General features: G+C 39.2%; 3 protein-coding genes across 3 annotated transcripts in view; 1 reads left to right on the forward strand and 2 right to left on the reverse strand.

The window, feature by feature from the left end:
* Positions 1-4966, reverse strand: part of IFTAP (intraflagellar transport associated protein) — a 55334-nt gene extending 50368 nt beyond the window's left edge. Inside the window, exon 1 of the mRNA XM_051804151.1 lies at positions 4932-4966. The gene's annotated coding sequence lies outside the window, so the exon portion shown is untranslated. The remainder of the gene's footprint in view (positions 1-4931) is intronic.
* An 890-nt stretch (positions 4967-5856) lies between these two features.
* Positions 5857-8105, forward strand: RAG2 (recombination activating 2). Its single transcript, XM_051804135.1, has one exon. The coding sequence runs from the start codon at positions 5946-5948 to the stop codon at positions 7551-7553; it is 1608 nt and encodes a 535-aa protein (XP_051660095.1). The 5' UTR covers positions 5857-5945; the 3' UTR covers positions 7554-8105.
* A 7369-nt stretch (positions 8106-15474) lies between these two features.
* Positions 15475-18751, reverse strand: RAG1 (recombination activating 1). Its single transcript, XM_051804102.1, has one exon. The coding sequence runs from the start codon at positions 18749-18751 to the stop codon at positions 15641-15643; it is 3111 nt and encodes a 1036-aa protein (XP_051660062.1). The 3' UTR covers positions 15475-15640.
* Between the last annotated feature and the right edge of the window lie 2825 nt (positions 18752-21576).

The following is a 21576-nucleotide window of genomic DNA, read 5'->3' on the forward strand; positions in this document are numbered from 1 at the left end:
ATAGAATTTGGGAAGGAAAAGTTTATTTATTCATTTTCACATGGGTTCTCTGCTAGTTGAATTCGGGATACAAATCCAAGATGTTCTTGCTATGACCTGGACAGTTTTGAACATGGTTTTCCTACCTTGTAAGTACATTATTCTGAAGCTACTTGCTGCAGCTTTTCTAAAGCACTTCGTCATTTACAGTTACAGAGACCAGCTTGGACAGACCATGTCCTCATCCAAAACTGACATGCTGTAACCAACAAATATTAATTTCTCCATCTTCTCAACCACAGTAATTGGAAAAAGAATTTCTAAAGATAAGGCATGTCAACTGGTAGAAAGAGAGTAAAATGAATGTAAAATATTAATGTGACACAATTTGGGGGTTGGATTTTTCACTTAAACATTTGTATCTTTTTTTTCCAGTACATCTTTGATCAGAGACCCAAACAAGGGTCAGACTATGTCAAACACTTAGATAAGAAGCTGTCAAGATTATCTAGGCCCTACTGAAAATAAATGTGATCTGAATGCCTTTAAATTTGGGCAAAGTTCTTCAGCATTCAGCTCTGCAGTACAGTCTCCTTTCATCTTTTTTCAGTAAAGAAGTAAAAAGCCTATATGGATGCTACAGAGCACAGTGCCTTAGCACTGCTGTATTTCAGATGAGAAACGTCACCACATCCTATCTGCATTACAGTTATTCAAAGTCTCAAGACAATTTTCACAAACATTTGGTATGTTTGCTTTGCTGTACTAATCAAATTCCATTTCCTTCTATTTCTATTCTCACAGCAGTTTCAAATGGGAGTTGAGATATTTCAAAAATACTGTGCAGCAGATGTTGTAACTCAGGAGTGGGTGAAGTAGGGCCAGGAAAACAAAAGCAGGGAGCTATGAAGAGTGAATTGTTTTCACGGTTTCTCTGTTTATTTGTTGTGCTATGTTATGCAAGCAGCTTATCCTCTGTGCCCCAGCACTGCTAGCTGTTGAAAGGACATGTTCCCAGAGGACTTCACAGAGTCTAATTACTTTTTATTGGAGAAAAGCATTGTGAAACTGATGAAAAATGCCACAGAAGGGTGCAAAGTTTTATTAGTCTTTTAAGGTCTGATCAGAAGGCCACTGAAGTAGAAAAAAAAGACACTTCTAATTACTTTAGTGGACTTCAAGTTGGACTTTCAGTCAGCCCTCACTCACTGAATTGCATGCATTTGTCATTTACTTTGCTCTGTTTCAATGTCATTGCTTACTCGGGGCAGAGCACTCCTGGGGAAAGAAGTAATATGCCAATCAGCAAGAGTTGTTTTCTTTTACTAGCTATAAAAATTATTTTTTCTTTTAACTCAAAATTTACTTTAAATTACGTTTTAAAATAGGACTGAAATATTCCAAAAAAGATCACGAGGTTGACAGGTTTAACAGTACAAAAAATTAAACCCTAAAGAAGTGTATGCTGCGGACATTTACAATCTAACTAAGAGACATCTTCTGTCACTCTAATCTTGTTCTACTGCAAAGAGTTAAAGCTTCTGGAGGCTGGTGGGTTTCTTGTTGTGCCATCTAAAGACAAGAGAGGAAAGAAAAAAAAACAGTCACAGCCTGTTAGCCACAGCAGACCGAGTTCTCAGGAGCATATCTGCAAATTAAGCAGATAGATTCCCCTCCATCAGGCTGTCTCTCTTTGCCACGAACCCCCTGCGCTGTCAGAGAAGATTCCTCAAACTGCTCACATTTGAATCCCAATTACACAGAAAGATTTCGGAGGACGCAAAAAACCACTATCAGCCAGGTATGTCTAAATTACTGTTTTGCCCAAAGCAAACTTGGTTGATACACTCAGTATATGTTTGGAGAAATACTATATAAAAAACCTCCTTCCTTAAGACTGTTTATGGAGGACTTCAGAGCTCTCTGAGTGTCTGGATATGATTTTGATTGTAGAGAATTTGGAAACAGTACTTGCTTTTTAGGGGTATGCTTCTCCATTTTGGAAATGAAAAAGCAGATCAGTCAGAGAAAAAGAATACAATACTGCCAAATAAATTTAATCCTACCATAAATATTTGTGTTCATGTCAAATTAAAAATACTTGCAAACTAATGAATTTAATGGTCAGCAATGGGCATATACCAACTAAGATTCCATGCTATCCTGCAATCCATTCTCTCAGTGTCCAATCAGAACTGCTCAAATATCTTATCTTTATGTAAATGAAAAAAGGTTCTTTGGGTTTGCTACAGTTCATAAGGTCAACTCATTCATCATTCATTATTTGCCAGCATTCAAATTACCGTGAAATTATTAAAAATACGTTACTTTTAACGTTAAAAAATATGAGATGTCACACCAAACAGCAGCACTGATTATTCATTGTTCTCCTGATTAGAATGTTTTTGTTGCCTAATCAGGTAACAGGCAAAGCACACAGGTAAACAATTTCTACATGGAGCCAAAAAGGACAATAAGCTTGGGAGTGACTCAGTGCCTAAACGTTGTAATCTAGTGACATTTTATAAACCCTAGATTTATAGGACCTGGGACACAGAACCAATGGGAAACTTGTCTTCCATAGCAGAAGCTAGAAGACAAGGAAGAATATCCAAAGGTATATGAAACGTCACTTGATGTTCGGGTGACTGAATCCTAACCCTTGTTTCTAAAAGACATTCATCCTGTTCTCCATGAACACTTACTATAGTTCTGAAATGATACACCACGCAAAATTGTAACAATATCCATCTATTTCCATACTAAGCAAATTTCAAATTACATTAGCTAGTGTTTTTAAAAAGCACCTTCTCTCTTCATTTGATCCTTCTGTAAATGTATCTGCCAATGAACCTACCTAAATCTGAATTCCTTGTATTGTCATCTTGCCATACAAACAACTATTACCCCAAAAAACCTGCTCAAAATACTGTTTGATTTTAAAATAAAATAGGGAAGAATATTAGTTTTCTTCTTCCTGTTAGCTTAGCTTTTAACTCGGGTCTCTACTGCTTCTCAAATACAGGTGTTACAATAGTAATGCTGAGATTCTCATATATTTGTATAATCCTTGCAGCTTTACCTTTTATAAAAACACCAAATATGATGAAGCATGACTCAAGTCACCATAACTGGTAATTCCACCCTTCTCTATTTATTTATCTTCTTGTAGTGTCTTTTCCCCAGTAACTTGTGTTGCACCACAACAAAGGCATCTGTTTCCCTCTGCACTAACTCTAATGCTAATCCGACTCCACAGTGACACAGTTTTGAGCATAAAACCACCAAAAACACTTTAAACTCTGTGGTTATGAGGTTAGAGTTTTACCTTTTGGGTTCCCTGAAGTTGTTCAGGGTCAGACAAGCCCAAAGGAACCAGTGGTATTGGAACGTTAGAGGTGGAGGTCAGCATAGCCAAAGAGCAACCACACTGTGTTAACACACTGTAATTAGCATGAAAAAAACACAGAAAGCCAAAGCAACTCCAGCAAGTGCCTAAGAAACCATGTCTGTCAAAAATCTCAGATAAATATTCTCTCTGTTACTGACTGAACTGCTTGTTTATGTAAAGTTCAAGAAATATTACGAGATGACAAGGAGGAAGTGTGTTTAAGTGTGTTTATTTACTTGTATCTATCAATCTCACTTTTTAATAATTTTCACTGATCTTAGACTTCAAATATAAACCAGCAATCAAATGTAGAACAGTAGTGTTACACAATAAAGAACACTAATTTGATCATAAAGAACACTAATTTTCTTAAGGCATCTTCAGTATGGAGGACATTTTACTTTTCTAAAGATCCTGTAAAAACAAAGAAGTAACTAACCAACATGAAAGAAGAGACAAAGGACATCTAATCCAGTAAACCCAATTTAGTGCAAGCTCCTCTGACACCATTTTTGAATCATTGGAAGGAACAAGCAGCAGAGATTCCTGTTTAGCATATCACCTGAAGGTAAATAACCTGGCAAATCTTTCTTCATGCATAATAAGAACAAAACCTGCTGTGTGTACTGACATGCTCAGAACAGGGTTCACTAATTTAATTAACTTATAACTGATCTTACAGTGCAGTACTTCTGAAAAGGAACCTAAATGTAGAAAAAACTACTACCTTCATGGAAGAGGCATTAGGACTGGCACAGTGAACAGAACTTGACCATAATCTTTGGATGATTCCACAACATCCAATTTTGTAAGACAGCTATTCCATGGATTGTTTTTCAAATGGACTCAGTAACGGCTATACCTACTCCATCTACGTGCTCTGGCCTAAGCACATCTCACTTTTGAAAGCATTCCATTGCAGATCCATATTTTAGCACAGCAGTTTGCATACCAGTTTGCGGGCAGGCAGTGCAGGAATATGGTAGAACATGGCAATTTGATGTAGTCAGTGTCATCAGTTCCCATGTTTTTACAGTGACTCTTCCTGTATGCAATGTTGTTCCCGATTCCCCGAGATCTGATGTCACATAACCAGAAGATACTGATCCTTCCTTAAAAAAGAAATCCTCTGTGTCTTGTTTTTGTTATTACAGCAGAATGAAAAGCAGGAACAAGGACAATATGAATTCTAAAGATTTCAAAACAAGGAATAACATTTTAAAATGTAGAAGGATTTAGGGTTTTTTCCTAATATTTAGTTCACATCTTTAAATTTTGGGGATTTGGCAAAGGCTGGGACAGAGAACTTGGACATTTACTAAAAGGCACGTCTCTGCTGTCACCATAGGACAGTGTCAATGAATAGGCCAGTTATTTCCCTCCCTGGTGTCTGTGCTCTCCAAAGCTCTTTCAGTGTTATTATCCAGGCTGACTACATGAACTCTTTTAGGTTTTTGAACAAACACGTTTATAAAAGATACCCCTTGAAACCTACTCGTGAAAGTATGAGCAAATAGTAAACGTGAAAGATAAAGAATTCGACCACACATCGAAAACACACCGCAAGGAGACTCGCAAGCCACCCAGATCTCTGAGTGGACTGTTCAGCACAAGTGTGATTCACCCTGGCACTAACAGCCTCGGCCGCTTCAGTGATACCTGCACGGTTAGAAACAGAGCGGGCATCACCGCTTCTAAATGTATCCAACAAATCTTGACTTTTTTTTTTTTCTCCCCCTTGTAACCCTGCAAACCGTGTAACTGAAGTTTGCATCGGCTGTGCACGCACTTCAGCCCACTGGCCACAGGGCACTGGGGCATGTTCCTGGCCAGGGACCTGGATGTGCAGGAGTCCCCCGATCTCCTGCCGCTCCGGGCGAGCCGGAGACGCTCGGGACGCGGGATGGGGGGCGGCGCGGGCAGACGCGGCTCCCGGGCGCCCAGGCCGGGGATCCGCGCCCCTTCCCCGGGCGGTTCCAGCGCGGTACCCCCGCCCGCCGCGGGACAACCAAGGGGCAGGAACCAGCCCGGCTTGCGGCATCGCCGGGGCTGCTCCCTCTGCCCCCGGGCGCCCCGGAGCCGAATCCCGCCGCCAGCAGAGCGGCCCCGGCCCCGCGGCCACACTCACCCGCCGCCGGCCCGCTCACCCCGCCGGGCCCGATGCCCCACGCCCGGGCTGAGCCAACTGGCGGCCGTGCAGCCCCGAGCCGAGCGGAGCGGCGCCGAGCCGGGCAGCCCAACGAGAACGCCCGGCCCCAGCATCCCGCGGGGCCGCGTTCCCATGGGACCGGCCGCGCCCGTCCCGGGGGATCGCCCAAGCGTAGCGCTGGCGGCGCATCGGTGATCTCCGTGCCAAAAGGCCATAATTTGTCGAAAATCCCGCATAACTGGCACACAGCTCATGTTTGACTCATCTCTTGAGTCCCAGGAAAGGGTGTCTTTTCAGTTCTCAAAGTGTGAGCTGAAGCGCGATTTTAATACGATTTATTCAAGTACTGTTAAATAATTCTCATAGGGTATAATACATGTTTGATCTGTTTCTTTTGTTTTTTTTTTTTCTTTTCGAAGGCAAAATATGGCCCAGTCGACAGATGAAATGTCACTGCAGATGCTATCAGCCGTCAGTAACTCATCCTTGCTTCAGCCAGGCTTCTCTCTCCTGAATTTTGATGGGCATGTTTTCTTTTTTGGGCAGAAAGGATGGCCAAAGAGATCCTGCCCCACTGGTGTTTTCCTCCTCGATATAAAGCAGAATGAGCTCAAAATGAAACCTGCCGCCTTCTCCAAAGACTCATGTTACCTTCCCCCTCTCCGCTACCCTGCTCTTTGCACACTCAGAAACAATGCAAAGTCTGATGAGTACCAGTATATCATCCATGGTGGTAAAACACCTAACAATGACCTCTCTGATAAGATTTACTTTATAAGTCTGGTAAGCAAAAATAGCAAGAAAATGACGTTCCAATGCATTGAGAAAGACCTGGGTGGAGATGTCCCTGAAGGTAGATATGGGCATACAATTAGTGTAGTTCATAGCCGGGGAAAAAGCATGAGTGCTATATTTGGAGGGAGATCGTATACTCCTCTTGCACAAAGAACCACAGAAAAATGGAACAGCGTAGTCGACTGTTTGCCATCTGTGTTTCTTGTTGATTTTGAGTTTGGATGCTGTACATCATACATGCTTCCAGAGCTTCAAGATGGACTTTCTTTCCACGTTTCAATCGCCAGAGATGATACAATCTATATTTTGGGAGGCCATTCACTTCAAAATAACACCAGGTGCCCCAACTTGTACAAGCTAAAAGTTGATCTCCCACTGGGCAGCCCATCTGTGACCTGCACCATCTTGCCAGGGGGGATATCAGTGTCAAGTGCTATAGTGACTCAAATCAGTGATACTGAATTTGTCCTTGTCGGTGGCTACCACTCTGACAACGAGAAACGGTTGGCGTGTAACACCATAGTTCTGGAAGACAGTAAGATAAAGATTGTTGAAAGGGAGAGCCCAGAGTGGACACCAGATATTAAACACTGCAGAATATGGTTTGGCTGTGATATGGGCAAAGGGTCTGTATTGCTGGGCATTCCAGGGGCCAACAAACAGTTAATCTCAGATGCAAACTACTTCTACATTTTGAGATGCAAACGAGAAGAAGAGGACAAGGAAGAAGAATTGACAACACAAATTTGCAGTCAGACATCAAGCGAAGACCCTGGAGATTCCACTCCATTTGAAGACTCGGAGGAGTTTTGTTTTAGTGCTGAAGCCAGTAGCTTTGACATTGATGATACTGACACTTACAATGAGGATGATGAAGAAGATGAATCAGAAACGGGCTACTGGATCACCTGCTGTGCCAGTTGCAATATTGACATTAACTCCTGGGTCCCTTTCTATTCGACAGAACTCAACAAGCCTGCAATGATCCTGTGTTCCAGCGGGACTGGCCACTGGGTCCATGCGCAATGTATGGATCTCTCAGAGACCATGCTTCTATATCTCTCCGAAGCAAATGTCAAGTACTTCTGCAACAAGCACATTGACCTTAATAAAGGGCTACAAACTCCCCCAAAGGTGGTGCACCTGAAAAAGCAACCCATGAAACCATTGCGCAAAAAGAAAACCATGAAGTTAGCAACGTCCGCAAAAAAGTCCTTTCTTCGGAGACTGTTTGAGTAGATTTACACTGCTGATTTGAATTCACCTGGGAGAAAAAGAAATCACAGTCAAAGACAGTAATGGTTGAAGCAGGGTGGGTTATTGGAGCTTGGAGAGATCTTGTTATTTCAATTATCTCAGTGTTTCTCTTACATTTCAAAGCTCATTAATTTATTTTGTCTCTTATGTGTATTTTTGTAATCTCCAGATAGGAACCCCTTCATAGAGGGAATTGTGCAAACACACAGTCAGATACTGGTAACTGTATGCTGTATTTTATGCTATAACTTACACCCCAGTAAGCTTAATGCAACTGCTGGTAGGATGAGACATTATCCCATGTACTTAGTACTGTTAGCATCTGTCCATAAAGAACATTATGTTACCCATTTTACTTTTTTATCTTAGTAGTTCTAGAAATATTTCACCTAATTTATAGCTGCATTAGTCCAATTTTTTGTTGGTGTAATGAAATAAAATGAGACTAATTACTCTGGTCTTAAACAAAAGTAGTGGAATAAGTCCCTTGTGTCAGAAATAATGAAATATTCAGACACTGAAGGTCAGTTTTCTTCAGGGAACTCCATTATGGAAAGCTTACATGTGGAGCATTTAATGCTGGATAATTAATTTTTTATTTTGAGAGGTATTGAATGATCATATGTCAGTTTTGCCTACAGTTGAGGAATATCATCTCACAGTATAAATCAAATTTCTTTTTAAAGGTAGTGTGCTCATCAACTGCTTTGTGTTTGTATTTTAAAAAATCTAGTAACCTAATAAAGTTTTTAATAAAAATGACTGTATTTTTTCACCTACTCATGGGGAAATCAAACATTGTAAATCCTCAAGTTTACAAAAGGACAGCATGTATGCTTGGGAGAACCACATGAAGCCTAATAAGGGGTCTAGCTTCACAGACACTCCATGCTGGAACTCCCACCGACTTTAGAAGTAGTTCCTTCTGATGAAGAGGACTTTTATCATTTACTCAGGTCCTACACTACCCATTTCCCTCTCTGCTCTCCCAGAGTAAACTCTGTAGAGTGTGAAAGTTTAGAAGTGCAAGCTGTAGCTGAAAGTGATCCTTTGGGCCAGTGGAGCATTTGTGAGCGTAGAAACAAATGCTGTTGGCTGTTCAAAGCATGAGGAGAAGATTAAATTCAGATTGAAAAGGACATTGTCAAGGTTGAATAGCCCAAGAGTTTAATAAGTTTTTTGGGGGATTCTTTTATTGGCTATTTGTAAAGCCTCATCACTCTTGACTTTTATTTTTATTACTGCTCCAAACATCTTTTCAGAAAATCAATACCATCAGCTCAACATTTGTGAGCCAACAATAATAGCACAGTATTCACAGTCCAACTCTCACGCTGGATCCCTGAATAAAAAAGAAAAACAGGAGCAGCAGCAGCTGTCAGGTATTTGATCACTATGTGCAGACCCTGAGCAGCCACTCCTTTACAAAGCAGCCTGTGTAGCACAGTGTTCCTATCAACGTGGATGTATATCCACAGTACTCCCCTTAAAACCTTACCAACTCCAGTCAACAGTAGAGAAAAGTAAAAGGCAACTGTACAAAATTTCCATTTCCAACCTTTTCATGTGCTGAGGGAGGTGATGGTTTGGGTTGAGCTTGTAAATGGGAAGTATATCACCCTAACTCCCTTCTCAACATTTTGATATGAGTATTAATTCATAGATTTCAATGCCAACTTCCCATTTCCTTTGTCATGCTACTTTACATAAGCTCAGAGTATATAGTGCTATATGTTTTTCCAAGGAAGAAATTAATATCATGCCCATGTAAAGTCCCTTCAAACCAATGATATTTGGCAACATCCCCTTTTGTAGGTTAGTCAGAGGTGTTAGTGAGCTGAATTGTCATGCATGTTCATCATGGGCTTATTTACATCAACAAAACAAAAAAAAATCCACATCATCACGACATCAACAAAGAGTGACAATATACTCCCACAACAAAACTCCACCCCTTATCACTTTGCCATTTTACAATAACAGGACTCCTCACAGTTATTGAACTCCTGGGCAATATCCAGTCTGAGTTTTTGCCTGTTATTTCTCCCAGTTACTGTCATTATCTCAAATTCCACAGACAGCATATTGTGTGACAAATTTGTCTGCTAGTGCAGACGAAAGGATGGAAACATTTTCTTGAGGTAAAGCTTGACACTGCCTTAGCAGAAGTGATGTTCAGCCTGAGATAAAGCCTGGTGACTCGGGCACTGGTGTTGTGGTTGCAGTGTGTTGGGAGCTACTCTGAATTTCCGGAACTGCCTCGTGCAGGTTCAGTGACTCCTTGAGCCCCTGGGAGCTGAGAGCAGGTACACTCAGCGTGTGGCAAGCACAAGCACACATTGCAGCCCCTTTCAGTTGTTACCTGAGTTATTGTTCTTTAACACTGTGGCTATGAAAGAACAACTCTCACTCAGACTTTATGTTATACCTCATTGGGCCCATAACATTAGTGTATTATATATTTGAGCTGTGCTTTCTTAAAATGTGTGGTTTATTTGAGTAGGAGGGAGAAATTGCTTGGCTAAACCATGTCCCAGCCTCACAGTGAAGGGCTGTACAAACAGCATTAAATCACAGTTCAGAGACTGTAGTTACTGCAGAAAGAGGAAGTTGTAAGTAAAATATAAAACACTTGAAAGCACTCGAACATAAAGAGATATATGAACTTCAGCCTGTAAAGAAGACACTTGACATAGCATTCAAGACTGCAGAAAGTACTTAATTTACTGAGTCATGTACTTTAAAAGCATTCATTGTCTTCAAAACCAGCTAATCAATACAAGATGTTTCTTGCTCAGGCAGGTTTGAATTAGCAGATAAAATGAAGTAGATTTGAGTGCAGAAATAAATCTCTATTGTATCTGCATTCAACTGACCTGTGTGTTTTGTAACCACAATATACAGCATCATGGTTCCCAGATAGATTTTAGTAATACTGTACTGCTATTATCAGCTTTTATGAGAATAATATATGGATTTTACTAGTATTGAAAGGTGCTTGGACCTTGAAGTACCTGATTAATGTACAGCAAAGGCACAGCACAAACTTTAGTGGTAGCACCAAAGCATGTGTCGTAGTTCAGAGTGACTCACTGACCATTAGAATGAGTGGAAATAATGCAACTGGGAGCCTAAAGCAAAAGGAAAATATTGAATTCAGATTGAAATGGAATCTGTAAAGTTATTTACTCCTAGACCCTATGTATTAAAGACAAAAGGATTGCCTTACTTCTTTTTTTTTTTTAATGATTGGTGGCTATACCTCCCTCCATATTTGATTTCCTGTTCTATTCCGTTTCAAACAAGACTGAACTTTTGGGAAAGCCTTGAGCCTCTGAAAATCAAACTCCAATTGTTGTCTCTACTTCGAAAACTGTGACACCAGAGCCCATTTTTAATTTGAAAAAAGCAAGGCAATAACCTTATAAACTTTCTGGTTTCTATACGCATATCCATATCCATATACATACACAGGAAAAACAGGGCACTGGCCACTGCCACAGATGTGCACATGTTTCCTTGTCCACTTGCTCAGAGTGCCCATCTCCAGAGGAAGAGCTGGGCATTGAAAACACACCTCTTGACCTCTCTCCTGATGCTGCTAGAAAAGGTGCTAAATAAATCCTTCCTAATATGTCTTTTTGGATCATGAACAATATTAAGCTTGATGCAAAAGTAGAAAAGCTCCCTAAACACTTAAGGAAACAGAGTTGCAGCTGGTCAGCTGTTGGAAAATTTTACCATATTCAGTCCTCTAAAACAGCACTCTGAAGAAGAGCAGGGACAGGCCTCATTATTCTTCATCTGATCCCAACAGGAATACATGGAAAGGAAAATTCAGTCAGTTATTACAGATTTAGGAGTAATGGAGTTAAATCATTACCAGAAAACTCTCTCAGGCTTGTTTTTTTGTTTTATATGAGTTCTGGTTTTTTCCATCCAACATTTTTTTTATTTGAGGTCAGATGAAAAAAATATGTTGGTGACATAAAGTGCAGATATGAGATGTCTAATTATCTGATTACACAAAGAAATCAGGTAGCTTAATTTGCTCATCATTAGTTCCATCCAAACTAGTTTGTTTACATAAATCTTTTAACCCAGAAATATCATTATAAGGAAGAAAGAAAGATTTTTCTGAAGTAGAATAAAGGTTAACTTCAAATAATGAACTGAAAGGTAGATTGGAACTAATCTTTACAGTTCGGTCTCTGACAAGGAGTCAAAATTTGATGAAAAGGATGCACAGAAACCAGTAAAGAGACTTAATGTTTCATCATGTAGATAACAGTGCAAGTCTGATTTTAGATAAAATCTGGGGTGGTATTTTTAAATGAAGAAAAAGCCATTTACAGACTAAATAAAACTGGATTTATATCAGTTTATTTTTCTGTCACACAGTTGCCTGTGAGGAAGGGTGCTGAAAGTACTGCTGAGACTCACAGAGGAATCTTCATTTGTGTTAATTTAGTGAATTCCAGAACAGGGCTGGAATCACAGCTGCCTCTGGGTATTAGAACAGCCTAACTATGAAAAACATCCAGAATTTGAATGAAAAGTAAGACTGATACCATGAAATTATGTGCATCATTGAAAAACTGTTAAGAAATCAGAAGTCAGAAGCGTAAATATTTTTAAGACCTTTATTTTAAACTGAATTAGGAAATTAATTAGGAAACTGTAATACATTAAGAAAAAGTAAAATTATGAAACCATCAGTGAGACAAAGCAAAGAACTCAATGTAATCAGAAATTAGGATGCTGTAAATATCTAGAGTTTGTGTCTGAACTACCAGACTAAAAGTCAAAGTTGATTTGCTTTAAGGCAATAGAATTATTCCTGTGAGAAAAAAAATATGATACAAAGATCATGGCTTCTAACATAGTTCACATCATTTCATAACATGTCAATTCACAATACAAAGCCCTCGAATAAAACAAAACAAGAAACATCATGTGATTGTATAAAAACTACAGCCAATACAATTTCATAACAAGATGGTAATTATTTACCATGAATTACTGAAGGATTTGTACCAATTATTAATGTAAAAAAGAAAATGTGGAAGTTTGAAAGAATACCATGAATAGAAGTGTCTCCATATTTCTAAAGCCTCTTCAAAATCAGAAAGCTTAACAATAGGCTGCATAACCAAATGATGCACCTGTCTGCAGTCAGGATTTGTTTGCCCTCCCATGCATGGCTCAGTGCATGCAGCATTGTTATTTTAGCTCTGTTTACAAAAGCTTGTACTTGACGGTACCTACCCTTTCAGTACTGTTAGTTCTAATGAGCTCAAAATTCTCAACTGATTTACAGAAGATGTCAACAATGGCGAAATAGAAGATTAAACTAGACTCAAATCTAAAAAAACAGAAAAGAAAAAAAAAATAGTAGTACTTCTCTGTGTCAGCTATCCTGCCCAGAGCTGGTAGAATGTGAAATGTGTCTTTATGGCTTAATAATATTTCAGAAAAGAATACTTTCACGTCCCACTGCATTTCTCTATCCCCATCCAGGTTTTGTTCAGTCTGATGAGTTACCCCGGGACATAAGGCTTGTCTTAAGAAATCATACATGTAAGGATAAAACTTACTCAACCCTGTTAAAGATAGTGAGACAAATCACTTGCTGTTACATCAGCAGCCTGTTAAATTGAATTTGGAATTTGAAAATGTTAACAGAGTCACTGAAATTACATGTACAAAATTAACAAAGTCTGGTCTGTCATTCCACAATACATATTCATTGTAATGGACAAGTTTGGATTACATGGGGGTGAAATTCATTCCTATGCAAAAGGCAACAAAAATTATATACACCACTTAAATGGAGTGAAAATCACCATGAAATTAGTTGAGATTGTTAAACAAACCCCTAATTTATTCAAGCAAAGTCAAGGATAAAACATAAGGTAATACAGTTGTCCCAAATACACATAAAGAGAAAAAAGAAAAGTGTGCAACTATCTGTATAATAAAATATATGTTGACCAAAAATGAAAACTGTATCTGCATTTACTGCTAAAAGATTTTCTTCCTTCTTCATATTTATACTCCATGGGAAACAGATGTATTTGTGATCTACATTTATTGGTAAAGAATGATACTTACGTAAAACTAGTTGTTATGCTATATGAGAAATATTTGTTTTCAAAGAAATTTTTTTTAAAAATTAATCTAGAAATGAACAGTCAGTAAGTACAGATATACAGATATACAGGGTACACCATACAAAAGACGTTGTAGTCCTTATGACTGCTAAGAAAAAAGGCATTATTTCCAACTGCAGGTTTTGACATTGTGTTTCTAAATGCAGGTTTGACATTTATACTATGTTTAAAGAAACCATGTTAAACCAAAATCCTAAATTACAGAACACTTGTAAAATATTATTTTAATTAATAAAAACCAAAAGAAAGGCATAATTAGAATAACACTAATATTTGTATTAATTACTAACACTTAACTCTATTTTTCATTGTCCATAAATGGTAAATGCCAGACCCTCAAAGAAACTTTACTATGAAACAAACCTCAGACCATTAATTCTTTTAAGTTTGTTGTTCACTTACACTCAGGAACCAACTTCTGCCACATCAAAATAAAAAAAACAGGTAGATTCTTTTAGATCCACACTTTGATTGTTTCCGCATTTAATCTTGTTTCAGAAATATTACTCCAATCAGAGTAATAGCTACAGATGCAAATCTGAAAGGCCAGATGATTTTGGGGCATCTGAGGTACTTGAGTATGTTTCATGAATATGTAATTGAAGTCATATAATTTTAGTATATGAATATACTAAATATCACTTCAGAGAGATAAATACCAACTAAACACTGAGTAATAGTGTAAAATATGTTATACAGAAATTTCAAGACAGTTTATTACTTTTTAACTGGTCATGAATGCAACTATCTTTGAGGTAAATAGATATAATTCCGCTTTCACATATTTGGAAAATGAGGCTGTGAGTGTGTTATATCCCAGGTGTGAAAAAGTTCCCTGTCAGATACAGTTGGAGTACATCAGCAGTAGTCAGTGAAATATCCTACTGTCATCTATCTTATCAAAGTAATAAACATCTTCTGACAAATGGGACTGCTGTGACTAAAGTCACTTGGTGAAACTGTGGGCCTGCTGGTATTAATGATGATTTACTAGTGACTTCAGTGAGGCCAGGAATTCATTCAATATAACTATACTAATACAAATTGTACTATATACTGAAGTAACCATAGAAATCTAAAATGCTCATGAAGCAGTAAGCTACACAGCAGAGCTTGAATGTGCTTTGTATAATGAGATAACCACAAGGCACTGTAAATCCTGACTTAGGAGAACAAGTTTGCATTTTAGAGTAAAGAGGCTATGATAAAAATATATTTTAAAAACTTCAGTTACCTTTCCTATATCTTCATATAGTAAATTAGCATGGCGATATCACCATCTGCTCCTAAGCAGTACTACAATATATATGTTAAATAATATTTTTAGAATATGTGAGATCAAAGTTTGCATCTTTAGTCAGTATTTTATACAAAAATAACTGAACTTTATGCCAAATCAATTATCCAAGTGTCTTACTGACGAATCCTTACTTATAAAAACCAAAGAACCATCAATAAAATAATCAAACCCTCTTGAAAAGTAAATAGCAAAATAGCTCTAAAAAGTAAAACAGAACAAACAGCCATGCTCCCTTTTTCAGCAACTGTCTTAACTCTCCAGAATCGTATTCCTTCCAAAATAATACTCTCTATAAAACCTTGTCTACTTTGATTTTATCACTTAGAAACAACACTCCAAGACCAAAAGAAAACAGAGACCCTTCTTTGCAATTTGTTTCTGCTTTCATGTAATTTAACAACTAGTAAATGCACCAGTGCATTGTCTCTTGGAAACTCCCAACAGGCATGGCGTTTATTAAACTCCTCTCAGCACCTTTGATAGGGAGTATAAAAATGATCATTTCAGACTTCCCTGTACCTCTGCAGATCTGAAAAAGAATCTGCTTCCTTGCAGAAAGACATCATTACAAACCAAACACCAAAGGTGGTTTACATTTAGAGTACTGTTGAATCATTTTTTCCCAAGACCTCCACTGGCAAGGAGTCACCTAAACTATCCTCTGAATCAATGGTGAAGCTCTGGCTTTTTAATGTTTTATGAGCATTCATGAACTTCTGGAGGTACTTAGAGGTATATAGCCAGTGATGCTTCAAGACATCCTCCATCTCATAGAATTTGGACTGCCTGGCATTCATTTTTCGGAACCTCCTAAACAGTTTGTTTCCAGACTCATTTCCTTCACTTGCCCAGGCCCCTATGGATCCATCTCTTTCAATGATTTCAGGAACATGAGCAAGTGTTTTGTGGAAATAATTTGTAATCTTGCCTTCATATCTGTACTTGAACTTTGTAGATAAGAGCTCAGCAAAACGCTGTGAATTGTAGCTATACTGGCACAGCAGTTCTGGGCACTCCTTGGTAGGGCATGAGGATCGCCACACTGGCTTCATCTTCAGATAGAGGTCCATTAGTTCTTTTAGGGCTTCATGCCTTTCCTCACACTTTATTAATTCACATACTGCCTCTACTGCCTCTTTGGACATGAGCTTTCTAGCAAAATTTCCACTCATCTTCATCATAGGCTTCAAGTTCATCTTCTTCCTGAGGTGTTTGTCAAGAGTCAACTGCCACCTCTTCCTCTCCTCTTTAGACACATCAGGATTCTTGTAAAGTTCACCAATCTCCATCTGGAAAATCCGGTAGAACTCTGTTGCATTGCCAATGTCACAGTGCAATGCATCTATGGAGGGAACGGTCTCAATAAAAGGTTTGGCTGAAACACCTTTCACTCTGTCACGGAGCTCATCAACAGATTCGTGATATGGGTTGGACCTCCATATTTCATATCGCTCCAGATTTTCAGCATGGCTCCTGGTTATGGAGTGGAAGACCAAATTCTGGGATGCCTCCAAGCGGGTTGCATCACACAGGGTACAAATGTAAGTGGAACCTGAGGCCTCCAGCCCTTCCACTTCCCGCACAAGTTTCTCATCATATCCTGTACCCCTAAAGACAAATCTGAATGTTCTCAGGATGCCTCCCATTTCAAGCAGCAGTTCACTGTTTTTCATAGCCTCTCTTTCTGCTATGAGGGGGCTCAGGATTGCCGTTAGAGTTTCATGATCTGATTCGTCAGCCAGCATAAGGCACAAGGGCTTGCAACACAACTCTGAATTTGGCTTTACTTCCTCAAAGATCCTCTTGCCTTCATTCCCATGTGCTATAGCAATGTTCATAACTGTGAAAGAAAAGCGAACAGCCTTCTCTGGGACAGCAGGCCCGCTTCCATGCTTCTCACTGACATCTCCCATTCCATCACAGGACTCTTTTATTACCACAGTGAAGGGACCATTCAAATAGTCGTCCAGATGTTTTGCTTTCATGCCTTCCAAGATCTCCTCCTCCATGTCCTTTAAGGCACAAACCAAGGCTACATCATATCGAAATCTCTTTGCAATTGTGTCTACTGGGTAGTCATCAACTGAGAGTGGCAATCCTGATAGACCGTCTATAATTCCTACCTCTGTATTAGTGGATACATTTTTCAAGGGAGGTTTCCATTCAAATGGGTGATAACCTGGTAGGAGGGCTTTCTCAGCAGTGCGAAGAGCATGCAAGGGTTGGAAGATCTGCCTCCCAGTGACAGCTTTTACAGTTCTATACATTTTATGGTACTGGCTACAGCTGAGAAATGTGTTAACTCGGATTGCCAGACAGACAGCAGGATGAAGTCCAGATCCCCTCCCTTGCATTATAGCCTCCAATTCATCTGCTTTTCTGTGTTCATTTTTTGCTCTTAAAGCTAGAAGGAACAAAGTCATGCATACAGCCTTTATATCACCACCCTCTTCTTTCTCAGCAAAAGCCTTGACTTGACGTTTCAGTTCCCTTAGACGATGTTTCTGAGCTCTCCTCGTCAAAGATAGGAGATGCTGCCTTGGTCGGCCACCTTTATTTATGTAGCTATAGAGCTCTCTATCTTTCATCTCCTTGTGGTTGGAGAGGTGTTGGCCATATTTTCCATGCAAAATCTCTTCATCACATTCCTTTACAGGGCATCTTATACCCAGGCTATCAAGGGTGTTCAGGAAGGATTTCACTGGGGTTACCAGATCAGTAGGGAAGCAAGGATACCAGCAGGAGGGGCAATAGCTGCCCATAACCTTGATACATTTAAGGATGCAAGTTCTGCAAAACAAGTGTCTGCATGTTGTTTCCACTGGATCTGCCAAAATATGCTCACAAATCTGGCAAGAAATTGATTTAATGAAATCTACTGGGTAATCAACTGCAAGCAGCTTGGTGCTGAGATGTATATTCTTGCAATTGACAATCTCTTTCATTAAATTTTTGTTGTTTATCTGTGCCTGGTTCTTTACGCCTCTGTTTAGTCGAGCACGTTCCACAATGGTCTTCACACGTTTGCCTTGTTGTACACTTGATGGCTGGCTTTTTCTCTTGACCCCTCGACTGGTAGTATGGCATACATCACAGTTTGGGGAGTGAGGTTGCCACTCCATCGTGCTGTTCCTAGGAAAATATACCTCACATAGGGTATTACTGTATTTTCTATGGATAATACTCCAACAGTTGTGACAAAACCGAGTGGGATGGATAGTATCAACATCCCCTCGCACATCAATCTTGAAAACCTTAGCAATAAGATCTGGCCAAGAGGTTGCTTTTTTTTCTTTCTTTCTCAGAAGACACAGAGTTTCATCATCCACCGGCCCATGCACTGGATGAGTTCTCTTGTAGCAATCAGTTTTAAATGAAACTCCACAGATGCGACAAAGTTGCTTCAGATTGTTCTGATGAGCTCTATTGTCTCGTGTTTTCATGTCATGGGCCTCTTTCTCAAGTGCCTGCCTATTGGTCATTAACTCCATCTTTTCTTCTCTTGACACTGTTTCATCTTTATGCAGTATGATTTCTTTGTTTGAAGAAGCAATCCCTTCTGCCTGATCTTTGTTTATGTCCTGCCTGTCATCAGAGGGCATTTTTTCAGATGATCGCACTTTAAAGAGCTTGAATTTCCATTCAGAAAATTTTTTATATGGATGCTGAATTTCTTCAGGTAGACCCATTTGGGATGCTACTGACATCTTCAATCTGACAGAAACCAGATCACCTGAGAAATAGAAAGATGCAGGTTAGCTTATTTTCCAAATTAACAATAATGCTATGGGTTTTAATAGAACAGTTCTAATCACTTTACCTGAGAAATGCTTTGAAAGTGAGTTACTCATCCAAGACACCTACTGAACTGAGAGGCTCCAACAATGTTGACCATTCAATATCTCAGATAAGTACCCAGTTGCGTTTTGACTTTGATCCTGATGCATTAAGTGTCTATTAGATCACCAATCTGGTATAAATATCTAAATCTGCCCCCTTCCTTCTTATGCCTGACCGAACTTACCGTAAGTAAAGCTATTACAGACAACAGAATTAAATTCTGAAAGTTGATGATTTTTTTATGTGAAACTGAACTCCATTGGTGTCTGAAAGGTACAATATTGTCTGTCTCGTGCTGTATTATCTAAATCAGCAAGACCATTCCTCTCACACTACTTGTTCTGAATCTGGTCTGAAGTGTCTAATACATGCCATTCCACATGGGCAGCACATACTACTCAATCCCAGTGCAAACTTTATTAAGGTTCCAGTTTTGTAAGGTGCTTTAGCCTGTGCTTAATGAATGTGAGTAGCTCCATTAAAGCAGGAAGAGTGTATCATCTATTGCTGCAAAGCACTACAGTTCCCTGAACTCTAAAGGAGATATGGAAATGTATACTGGCTGCAATTTGATGTAGAGAAAATATTTATAGATTGTACACTACTCATCTGTTTAAGTACCCTGCTGAGAACTCTCTCTGTAAGGATTACTGGTACTGCAAAGCTGAAAATGTCTGTTTAAATTTGACCCCAATTTTAGCTTTCATAGAGGTGCAACCAAAAGTAGTATCAATGTGGTTTCCATGGAAATATAGTGTGTATAAAAGTAAATACCAGACTTTCACCTCAAACACTGAAACTTTTTGCTACTGCATCAGTCTCAGAAAATCAAATCATGTAGAAACAACAACAAGAGTAACTAACCTATTTTTCATTACCTGGCTGTGAAAAGTGCACAAAGTAAACAAACAGTATAGAGAAAATTCAATTATGTTTTCTGATTTATTTTGTTTTTACTGATCCAATTGGTGTAATAAAAATGAGGAAAACTGCATATTAAGACAATGTACTAGAACTAGAAATCACATGGGTATGGCTGTGGTTGCTTTAACAGATTATATCATCACGTAGCAATCCACATAACTTGCTAGAAACCTTAGTTCAGTGTCTTTTCAGGAAGCGTCCTTCATAAAGAAATACATCCAAGTCATGGTCCAAAGTGATGATGCCCAGGGTGTTTCTGAGATTATTTCATTTATAACCTTTTGATAAAGCATCATTTCAGCACAGCCTTTCAGAGTCCATTGGGAAAGGGACTGCATGAATTAATTAAGTTCCACATCCAGAATGACATATCAGTATGCTTAGTTCTTTCCTGAAGAGCTGAGATTTACTTCAAAATCTTTCATTAGGCCTTGGCAACTAAAATTTAGGTCTGTTTTCTTCCCAGCTTCTCTTCATTCCATCCCACTGAGAACAAGCTGCCCATACGACTGCCCCCATCTGCACACATTGTTCCGTCCAGCTGCCTGTGCTACTAAATATCTCTGTCTGCACTGCAGTCCCCTCCTGTCCACCACCAATCCAACCCAGCAAGATGCTTGCTTGTATTCTGCTGTTCGTAGTTCTGTGATGTGCAGCTGTGCACAGATGTATTCAGAGCATTACTACTGCCTCACTGTCTTGGCTGCATCCTGTGACTGACTTGGTCAAATTTATCCACTGAGCAGCAACCCATTTGCCCCTGAATAGTTCTGTGTTCCTACCACTTGCAGAGTAATTGAATAGCTGGTTGCCCTATACTGTTCACAGATCCTTTTATTCTACATAGCACCCTATGCAATTTTCTGTAATTTCACCATCCACAGCAGCACCTTCAGAATCTCTTAAATCACGAGCAATTTCTCTTCTGGGTGGTATCTAAGTCATCATAAAGAAACACCCAGCATATTTAGAGCAAAATATTTAATACTTTCTTTACTCTTGTAACTCTTTGAGTAAGTGCCACTGTAGTGCCATGCTCATCTCCAAACCCATGACCTGACCCTTGTTATTAATCACCAGCTCAAATGAATCAGACAGGGTTTACTCCTGCTAAGGAAAAGTTTAAACATTCTTTTTCTTCTCTCTTTCATTGAACATGTTCTGGAAGAAATGAATGACAAAGAAGCCCTCTCAGGTCATGTGATCTTCACCTTCTGCAGTAGTTAATTGTTGACAACAGGCTACTCATCAAACACTTTGAATTGCCTGGCTCCCAGGCAATGTTGAATTCAGCAGCTCCCTTAGGAGAGCTAGAAATATTTCCAGTGCTAGGAATATTTCCTGCTACTCATGCTACTCATGCTAAATTTGCCTGTGTTCTGTTATTCTAGTTGAGGGTCACATCTTTTTTCTCACTCGGATTCTTATGGAGGGAACCCCAGGCATGAATCTCCTGCCACGGTTATTTAATTGAGTCAAACAGCTGTGTTCAGTATTGCCTCCTTTTATCTTGAAAAGGGAAAAGAAATCCCTTTTCTCCCCAGATCACAGTATTTCATACACTTCTGAAGACAAGCAAGTTTGCAACACTTTTGTTCACATCAAGGAAGACCTTGCTTTATAGAAAGTCTCTCCAAAATGAACAGAACAACCTCCAAAGTGACAAAGCATGTATAAAATAAAATCTTGATCTGCACATTACACCAGGAAAAGGAACCAACACTAGGATGTCCTACAAGCGTCTGGGATGCTGTCATTAATACTACTA

Source organism: Manacus candei, unplaced genomic scaffold, assembly GCF_025592945.1.
Source record: "Manacus candei isolate 608988 ecotype Guabito, Panama unplaced genomic scaffold, ASM2559294v1 h1tg000060l, whole genome shotgun sequence".
Lineage (NCBI taxonomy): Eukaryota > Metazoa > Chordata > Aves > Passeriformes > Pipridae > Manacus > Manacus candei.

Excerpts from the sequence above, each read along its gene's own strand:
- RAG2 (XM_051804135.1), top strand. The coding sequence starts at position 5,946 with ATGGCCCAGTCGACAGATGAAATGTCACTGCAGATGCTATCAGCCGTC.
- RAG1 (XM_051804102.1), bottom strand. The coding sequence starts at position 18,751 with ATGTCAGTAGCATCCCAAATGGGTCTACCTGAAGAAATTCAGCATCCA.